The sequence below is a fragment of the Bufo bufo genome, chromosome 4 (assembly GCF_905171765.1).
Source record: "Bufo bufo chromosome 4, aBufBuf1.1, whole genome shotgun sequence".
NCBI lineage: Eukaryota > Metazoa > Chordata > Amphibia > Anura > Bufonidae > Bufo > Bufo bufo.
The window spans coordinates 132,186,506-132,196,833 of record NC_053392.1 but is presented as its reverse complement, the minus strand read 5'-3'; the positions used below and the strand labels follow the sequence as shown (position 1 = coordinate 132,196,833).

Below are 10,328 nucleotides of genomic sequence, written 5' to 3'. Positions count from 1 at the left end.
CCCCTAATCTCCCACCCCCTGCACAAGTGGCACATAACACATTAAACTTACTGCACTACATAGATATATTCAATGTACATTACCTCAACCAGCCTATGTTCATATAACAAACTTGTTAGATTATTTATTATATTTGAATGTATCTGTATTATATTTGAATGTATCTGTAGGGTGGGCCCCCCAAATTTTTTTTTTACTGGTGGGCCCTAGGTACCCCAGTCCGACACTGTTCTCATATCATAGAAACCAATGATAATCCCACTTAATTTTAATTTTAAATAATCCCACTGAACTTGGAGAGTAAACCTGCTAAATAATTATCAGATATGTCAAATGGTTTTGTCTCTAATTCAAATATTACATTTCCATTATTCTCTATGGGCATTCCACTTTCCTGTTAAAGTCTATGGGCATTCCATTCTGTCCTTCCTTTTAGTAGGTCCCATTGTTTCCAATGTCAGCTTCAAATGGGTATTTTTCTCCTGGACCTTTGGGGCCCACTCAGGATCCTCTGGTGGGCGAGTCCGACCCTGGAAAACACATCTGTACATACAAAGGAATCTTAGGCCAGCCAGCTTTACAAAGCCCCTGGAGATGCTACGTTCCCATAGCAACCGAGGCCTTGCCTTGCGCAAATGCGCACGAATAGAATGAGCTGTTCAGCAAGCGTGTTGTTAATAAAGTTTACCTTCAAAGCGGAAGTAGTCATCTCCAGCTGTTCTCCTCTGATTGGCTAGAGGCGCGCTACGATTCCTTCATGATTGGCTGATGGCTCGCTGGGCCCCGCCCACATCGTTGATTGACCGACGATCAGATTTCCAGGATTAGTTAGAATTAGTAACCGGTGGGCCGGTAGTCCCGGAATGGAGCTGTATGACGAGCTTCCCGAACCGCCGCGGGCTCCGGGTGAGCACATAGCAGAGTCTGCTGCGTCCTATAGAGCACCCATGGCCACATGTCCTCATCTGTCAGCGCAGGGGGATGCGACATTGCAGTTCAGGCGTCAGTTTGTATCATGGCTGTGTGGTCTGCTGTACGCACAGGTGGCCACAGCTGATATGGGGGCGCTAGTCCACCCTGCAGGCCATGGAAGCTTCAGCTCATTGCCTGGGAGCTCTAGCTGCTCCTTCACTGCTTGAGACATGTGAAAACCTGCCCTGCATTTACCCCAATGGTAACCTGCTGTGTGCCCAAATCCTTGCCAGGGACACACCTGAAGAATCTGTGCTGGTCACGTGTTGTATGTGGCCTGGTCTCCATGGCGATGTGGTCACAGCCCATAAGCTATTCCTGGAGCCGTGTATGGGATATTGGCTAATATTATCCCCTCCAACGCCCAGGCCCCGCAGATCCACTCTGCATTGTCACATACGATGGCATGACATGATTACACTGAGGTCACATGTAATAAGCTTGTGGGTTTGATATGTGAAGACCCGTCCTGTCACCCAGACGTTCACCCCGTTAGGCCGCTTTCACGCAGTCAGCGTTTGATCAGTGAATGTGAGCCAAAAACGCAGAACAGGAGCAGATCTTTCCATAATTTAATAAGAGGCAGATTCCTCTCTGCCCTGCGCCAGAAACTTCGCAGACTTCAGCTATAACTTCCGCTAGTTACAGTAAATCCAGCCCTGCCACTAAGCCACTTCAGAAACGTGGGGGAGAATCCTAAAAAGTCTCAAATGATGGCGCACGTATGGTGTGTGCCGTAATTTACAACCTTTTTACACGACTATTGGTCCGGAAACGGTTTAATAAATGTCCCTGCTTGTCTCGGGTTTGGCTCACAATCCCTGATGGAAATCGCAGACCAAACACTGACTGTGTGAAAGGGGCCTTAGGGCGCTGCCTCGGATGCGGTTTTTGCCACGACATACATGCAGTTCAGGTGAATGGAGGTCATTTTCAGTCGCGGAAAATTTCTGCAACAAAATGTGCCGTGTGTGAAGGCGTCAATAAAGGACTGATATTTTGGGCAATTATGGGGAACAAACTGTTCCCGATAATTGCCTGATTGTCAGTGGAGATGAGGGCTGCATTTACATGCCGCAATCACCCCCTCTGCATGGAGAAAAGCAATCACTACACCAATCGCTTATCCCAATAGAAAACCATTGGAGTCATTTACAAACATTTTTCACGCCAGTTTTTGGCTTAAAAAATGGGCTCAATCCCAGCAAAAAACTCTTCCGTTTTGTCCTTATTTATTGTCAATGGGGACAAAACGTAATTGATCAGAAAGGAATACATTCCGTTCAGTTCTCATACCGGAGAGCAAACTTCAGCATGCTGCGGTTTCCTTTCCGTCCTGGGATGCGGAGCAAGACGGATCCGTCATGAAGTCAATGGGGACGGTCCGTTTTCTCTGACACAATAGAAAACTGATCCGTCCCCCATTGACTTTCAATGGAGTTCATGACGGATCCGTCTTGGCCATGTTAAAGATAATACAACCGGATCCGTCCATAATGGATGCAGACGGTTGTATTTAGAGATGAGCGAATTTCATATTTTGAAATTCATTCACGCTTCGTTTACTAGTAAAAGCAGAATTGCGTTATGGATTCTGCTACCACGGACCATAACGAAATTCTATGAAAGAATGCACAACAGAATGCCTTTAGAGGACTCCCCTGCATAACGGGAACGGGACAGATCCGTTTTGCAGCCCATAGACTTCTATTATAACAGAATGTCTCTAAAGGCATTCCGTCATAGAATTACGTTATGGTCCGTGGTAGCAGAATCCATAACGCAATTCTGCTTTTCTAGTAAACTAATCACAAACAAATTTCATAAGCGGAAATTCGCTCATCTCTAGTTGTATTATCAGTAACGGAAGCGTTTTTGCTGAACCCTGCAGGATCCAGCAAAAACGCCGGTGTGAAAGCAGCCTTAGAGTGCATCCACACGTGACTGAAAATACAGTGGAATAGTCAGCTGCGGTCATTACTGCAGATCTGCCGCCGACACTGCATCCGTTTTTTGCCTGTGGGTTTCGCCCTCTCCATTGTAAAAAGTGAAATCTGCCACATAAATGAAAGGGGTTGTGCAGGCGTTTATATTGATGACACACCTTCCTTCAGTCTGTGCTGCTAAGGATGGGAGTCGCCTTGCAAGGCCTCGTGCACACGACCATATTTTCGGTTGACATCCGATCTGCATTTTTTGCGGATTAAATGTGGACCCAGCCATGGGGCTGCAAAAAATGTGCTGTCCGCATCCATGGAGCTGTGCTGCAAATGGTAGAACACGGCCTTCATTTCAGACAATAGGCATTTCTACAATGGGGCCCGCGAAACGTGCAGGATGCACGCGGACCGCTAAACCGGTACGGCAGTGTGCAGGAGGCCTCACGGGGAGGCAAAGATTTCAGAAGTGTTTTTAGGGCGGATAACATGAAAATTATTAAAGTGGTTTAAGGATTTGTTCAGTTTCACCTAAAGTAACCTTTGATAAGTTGCTGCCCATTTAAATTAGAATATCCACGACACAACCGTTTTCTGCATAGTGCTGCTACTTTAAAGGGATTCTCTCACTGCAGCAAATGACATTTACCATGTAGAAAAAGTTAATACAAGGCACTTACTAATGTATTGTTATTATCCATATTGCTTCCTCTGTTGGCTGGATTCATTTTTCCATCACATTATACACTGCTTGTATCCATGGTTACGACCACCTTGCAATCTAGCAGCAGTGGCCGTGCTTGAAAAAGCAGCAGCCTATGTGAGCTCCCACGGTCCCAGCCAGCACTTTTTCCTATAGTGTACAAGCACGGCCACCACTGCTGGATTGCAGGGCGGTCGTAACCATGGAAACGAGCAGTGTATAATGTGATGGAAAAATGAATCCAGTCAGCAAAGTATAGAATATGGACAATCACAATACATTAGTAAGTGCCTTGTATTAACTTTCTCTACATGATAAATGCCACTTGCTGAAGTGACAAGTAAGTACTTTGTCTCCTTCAAAGGCGATAAATGAGGCGGTGAGCACTCCCCTTCCGTCTATATGCATACCTCATACATTTTGGGGAAGATTTATCAAACTGGTGTAAAGCAGAAATGGCTTAGGTGCCCATAGCAACCAATCAGATTCCTCCTTTCATTTTCCAAAGGAGTTCTCCAAAATGAAAGGTGCAATCTGATTGGTTGCTATGGACAGCTAAGCCAGTTCTACTTCACACCAGTTTCATAAATCTCCCCCTTTATCTCCAAATTGGAAGCCTCACCCCTGCTTCACACTTGAGCACCACTGAATGATTTCAGTTCCGTTCTCAGTCTCAGCCCCTCGTTTGCTGCTGTTCTTCCCAGTATCTTCTGTGTCACCTTTGTGTCGTCTTCTCCCTAAGAAGCCGTTCACACGATGGAGTATTTACCCGCATGTATTTTGCACAGCAGAAATTCCAGACTGACCTTGCACGAGTAGGAGCCCCATTATAAATTAGGGGGGACAGTCTCTGGACAGGGGTGCGGATTATCTTGTAAAATAAATGAATATAATAATCACGTTGCCCAGCAGAAAGACGTCACTTATTACAATGGCCGATAAAAGAAACTCAGCAAATTGGTGGCGAAATGTTCCTGTGCAGAAACCGCATTCGCACTCATGGGATGCAGATTATGTGCTGATACCTGCATGCAATTTCATTGTGTGAACATAGCTCAAGAAGATGTATCTCTGACATAACCCGTGCTCTTGCAGCCGCAGCAGGATCTCCACCGGCCCCCGGACCTCCAAACGGTAACTCAAGTGGGAAACGAAGAGCGGAAGAGAGTGACCCGGACGGCTGTGAGGGCGCGCACCAGGAAAAGAAAGTTTGTAAAGGTTTTCACACAACGTAACCGTGCACATGGAGTCTGTGTGTCTGTACAGCGTGTATCTGCCACTTACATATGGCTCCTACACCAGCTCTAATCTGTCCCAGTACTCTGTGTCATAATGGAATAGATCTGTGAGGGTCCAAGTGCGGAGACCCCCCCCCCCCCCCCCCACTGATCGCTAGAACAAGCAGGTCCACTGATCGCTAGAACAAGCAGGTCCACTGATCGCTAGAACAAGCAGGTCCACTGATCGCTAGAACAAGCAGGTCCACTGATCGCTAGAACAAGCAGGTCCACTGATCGCTAGAACAAGCAGGTCCACTGATCGCTAGAACAAGCAGGTCCACTGATCGCTAGAACAAGCAGGTCCACTGATCGCTAGAACAAGCAGGTCCACTGATCGCTAGAACAAGCAGGTCCACTGATCGCTAGAACAAGCAGGTCCACTGATCGCTAGAACAAGCAGGTCCACTGATCGCTAGAACAAGCAGGTCCACTGATCGCTAGAACAAGCAGAAAGAGGGGCTCAGACTAGAGACAAGCCCATCTCCTGCAGTGTGCTATGTCAACGCTTCTTTCTCCTTGTTCTAGTGATCGTGGGGGTCTCACAGTCAGACTCCCACCGATCAAAACCTTTGATACATCACTGTAACATGTCAAATATTTATTTTTTATTTTTTATTCAAGTACAGGAACACTTGTCAGCAGAATTAAAGGGGTTATCCTGGAAAAGATAATGATTACTTACCCTCAGGATAGGCCATCATTATCACATCAGCGGGGGTCCAAGTCCTGGCACCCCAGCCGATCAGCTGTTTCAGGGAGCCGCTGAGCTGACCAAAGCTATGGTGAGTGATGCAGGCTCCCGGCAACTTACCAAGGACAGCGGCGTACGTCGTATAGTGGTGTTGAATGAGGCTGAGCTGTAACTAGGCCATGTGACTGATGTAGAGTGATGTCACTGGCCTAGCAAGTGGCTGCGGCGCTCAAGGCCTCTTCTAACCCCCGATTGGTGGGGGTCCCGGGTGTCGCACCCTCGCAAATCTGATACTGATGACCTATCCTGAGGATAAACCATAAATATCTTTTACTGGATAACCCTTTTAAAACAGGTATATTGGGGTTGATCCTGCTGATGAAACTTGTACCTGTCTTGTGAAAATAAGTTGTGTCATTCCCAATAATAAAAATAATGGATTCTTTATGGAAATGAGATGGGTGGTCTCTAGACCCTTGCTGCTCCTCAGCTTTTCGGTGCTGGCCATGCCCCTTGGGGCACTGAAGCCCTCACTTGCACGAAGGATAAAAGTATTTGTCTGGTTTTAATGCTACCCGTGCCAGGATCACAGGTCCCAGGGGGCATTCCCTTCAGGGCTCTCTGCACTGGTGTGAGTGATGGCGCTGACGATCTCCTGATTGGACATGAAGGCAGTGACTAAAGAGGGGAGGGTCTTTAGAGTTCAGCGTCGAGTGCCCCCTGGGCCTTTAATTCTAGCGACGGGAGCATTAAAATTTAGATTTCTCAGTCATGCAGGAAGCAAGCAGATAAGTATTAACTCCGCTCTCCCCATTACCTACATAGCTGTCTTAGGCTACTTTCACACTAGGGTTTTAGTTTTCCGGTATTGAGATCCGTCATAGGGGCTTAATACCGGAAAAAAGCTTCAGTTTTGTCCCCATTCATTGTCAATGAACTGAACAGAACGGAATGCTCCAAAATGCATTCTGATACATTTAGTTGCGTTCCCAGACCGGAGAGCAAACCACAGCATGCTGTAGTTTGCTTTCCATCCTGGAATGCGGAGCAAGACTGATCCGGCATGACCCCCAATGCAAGTCAATGGGGACGGATCCGTTTTCTCTGCCACAATAGAAAACGGATCCGTCCTCCATTGACTTTCAATGGAGTTTATGACGGATCCGTCTTGGCCATGTTAAAGATAATACAACCGGATCCGTCCATAACGGATGCAGATGGTTGTATTATCAGTAACGGAAGCGTTTTTGCTGAAACCCGCCGGATCCAGTAAAAACGCTAGTGTGAAAGTAGCCTTAGGCTCCTTTCACACTGGTGTTTACTTGTTCCCCTGCCGGATCCGTAACTACAGTGTACTACCGTCCAGAAGTGCGTCCGATGTGCTGCGGCCGGATCCACGCCACTCCCCATTATAGTGAATGGGGCATACTTCCGGCAGCTCACGGATGTACATTGTAGTTACGGATTCAGCAGGCCGGAACAAGTACACTCCAGTGTGGAACAGGCCTTCGCAGTTTCACGATGGCAATACTGTTGACTGCCTTTAAAGGGGTATTCCAGCTTTTAGATTTTGATCACCTATCCAGTGGGGTCTGATACCTGGGACCCTCACCGATCAGCTGGTTTCAGCTGCGCCAGTTACTAAACAGTGGACAGAGCTGGAAGAAGGCTCCAACCTTGGTGTAGTGGCCGTGCGTGGTACTGCAGCTGCACTTCCATTTCTACATACCCCTTTTAAAGTGCCTCTGCCAGGTCTCCTATGCTTGCCGTGTGAGGGTGGCTGGGAAGATGTTGAATTTGAGGATACATGGATTCCTATATGAAGATTCAGTGTTTTTATGTTAAAAGCTGCTACGTCAAGGGCAAAAGCTGTCAGTCACTCTCTGCTAGTGGGGGACGCAGAAGGGCTTGGGAGATCTACAAACCCCAATCCATATGCCATGGAATCCAGATCCACAGCATGCCTGTCTGCCACAGGGGTGTCCTGAATGCATAGTTATATGTATATATATTATATGTTCATTGTTTTCAGTCTGTTAGGTGTTTGAACAGTTGCAACCACAAGAGGGCGGAAGGCAACACACATTCCCAGCATTACTGAGTGCGACACAATGGTGGATGTTTAATCCAACAATATGTTCTTAAGCTATGCAAGAGGATAAAACCCCAGTTTTCCCACGTTGTAAAACCCATTCGATTGCCCTTTATGAATGAAGCCCAGGAAGAGTCACATGCTGAAATGAAACATGGAGGAAAGGAAGACCTGCTTCTGCTGGGAGATTCTTAATAAATGTTCCCCGTTATTCCTGTCTCTGATCGAATATTGCTAGGATAGGCTTCCATTTTGTGATTGGTGGAGTTCCTACCTCGGAACCCCGTAGCCATCCTGTTTTTAAAAGAAAGCAGCCACCTTTTTCTAGTTTTGGACAACCCCCTTTAATAGAGCTGTGCTGCAGTTCCCCGAACAGCCAGGGGATGGGAGTGGTGCTGTGCAAGGAAACGGAATGAAAGGCTGCAGCGCTAAACCAGCTCTACTTCTCTTTCATTCTCAGTCCTAGTGGTCCTGGAGGTCGGATCACCATCAATCATATCACTTTAAGATGGGAATAACCCAATAAGATGGGGGTGCGAGGTGTCAGACCCCTGCTGATCAGATAGTGATGGCCTGTCCAATGGACAACCCATCTAAACTCTGATCTTGCAGAAGTGTTAGAATATTTTATAGGATACAGCATACATTCATTGCTTTGCAACCTGGTTCAGGCACTGTTGCTATATGCAGCCCTGACACATAGGACTGTGCAAGCAGCTATAGACTGTGCTGACACCTGTATTGGAAGTTCAGTTAAAGGGTCGCTGAGTTCTGCCCTCCTCCTGATCTGCATACCACCTAATGGAAGACGTAGAATATTTATTGCACCCGCTTATCTGGAGCTTTTTTTCTTTTTTGTGTTTCGTCCATGTAGGAATCGTGTCATTAAAAGCTCATGTGGCAGAAAGGAGAGGAGAAAGGGAAGAGTTACAGGATGCCCATGCCGTGTGCGATCTAAGCAAAGAGTGCCAGCCTTTGCTCTCCAACGTGTAAGTAAAAGACCATGTGCTCAATGGACACTTTATTAAAGGGGATTTCTAACCATGAGCCATTTTCTCCAAGCCTCCCCAACCTGCTCATTTACTTAATAAAAACTTCCTTTCTCTGGTGCCATCTGCATACTGACAACATATGCCACTGATCTAAGGGACAGTGGCAAGTATCATTGGTGGCACTGTCCGCCGCAGTCTCTTCTTGTCTGATTATGAGGGTGATGGTTGATGCACCATGCTCCTTCTCCAGGAGCGTCTGGCTGCTCCTTAGCAGGAATTGCAACTCCCTCAACTTGTGTTTGTACATTGTAGTACCACTGCTGCTCTCTGTGTCTTACTGCTCACCCGCACCTGCTACTGTATTGTGTGCTAACTTCAGATTTCTGCTGACTGACAGCTTTCTCCCTATTACTATGCATAGGGTAAAAGCTGTCAATCAGCAGAGGGCGCTAACAGCTCATACATTCTGGACTTACCGACTGGATCACTGTGCTCAGAGAGTGCTACTACTATTAGATTGAAGGTTTGCCCAACCACAATGTATTTTCACATACGTGACACAAGGCACTTTACTGCGCAGGCTCTCCCTGCGCATGTAGGACAGTGCAGTTGTGCAGGCTCGTTCTTCTGTGCTCTGCAGCATATTGAATGGAGAGATACCTGCTGGGAGAATCAGAGCGGTGGTGTGAGATCTGTCAGGTAAGTAATCATCCTTTCTTTAGTACAGGTCAATCCCGTGCGCAGCCGTGTTTCCTTTTGAAACCAGACAACCCCTTTAATAATGATGGATGCGCTGACAAACCATTTGAAGAGGACTGCCGACAACAAGGGAACGTGGCATTACTAGCTGTTATATTGTGTTACCGTTTGTTTTTCTTGTAGATCACGTCTTTCATACTATGCAGTATTTGATGGGCATGGCGGGAGTCGCGCAGCACGATATGCAGCACACAATCTACACCGGAATCTAGTGAAAAAGTTGCCAAAGGGTAAGTACAGGGTCACGTTATATTACACATTAAGGCTCCTTGAGCGAGTTTTCTGTATGGGTGCCATGCGTGAATTGAACGCATTGCACCCGCACTGAATCCTGACCCGTCCATTTCTATGTGTCTGTGTACACAAGCATTGTTTTTCACACATCAGTTCTGCGTTAGGTAAAATTCGCAGCATCTTCTATATTCTGCATTTTTCAAGCAGCCCTGGCCCCCTAGAAGTGAATGGGGCTTCCATGGAAAACGCATTGCATCCGGAAGCAAAGCGCTTTTCACTGATGGTTGCTAGGAGATGTAGATTGTAGTTATTCATCAGTTGTTTTTTTTTTCCATGCTTATGAAAAATGCATCAAAACTGATGGCATCCACGTGAAAAATTACTGAACCACTGAACGCAATCGCAGGCAAAACTGACTGAACTTGCATACAAAACCGTCAGTATTTCCTGAAGAGACCCTGAGAGCATCTGTAATGCTCGTGTGAAAGAGGCCTAAGGGCTTCTTTTAGTTTGTGAGCGTGATTTCCCGTTTCCCGTCTTTGGAGCACATGGCATTATAATGATTTATTATGCTGTGTCTCTGCATGACCTTACGTCTACAGAATCACAGTGACAGCTTTATTTCGGTATAATTCTGTCATGTAGAGACACACAGCATTATAAATCAG

The 10,328-nt window shown here is 46.6% G+C and overlaps 1 protein-coding gene across 2 annotated transcripts in view; it reads left to right on the top strand.

Moving 5' to 3' along the window:
- Nucleotides 1-764: 764 nt before the first annotated feature.
- The window catches only part of LOC120997689 (ILK associated serine/threonine phosphatase), a 29,529-nt gene continuing 19,965 nt past the window's right edge, over nt 765-10,328 (top strand). Inside the window, exons 1-4 of one of the 2 annotated variants that reach the window (XM_040427913.1) lie at nt 765-906; nt 4,708-4,830; nt 8,550-8,664; nt 9,550-9,656. In XM_040427913.1, coding sequence (XP_040283847.1) covers nt 864-906; nt 4,708-4,830; nt 8,550-8,664; nt 9,550-9,656 — 388 coding nt within the window. In that variant the 5' untranslated portion in view covers nt 765-863. The remainder of the gene's footprint in view (nt 907-4,707; nt 4,831-8,549; nt 8,665-9,549; nt 9,657-10,328) is intronic. The other variant, XM_040427914.1, reaches the window with a different exon arrangement.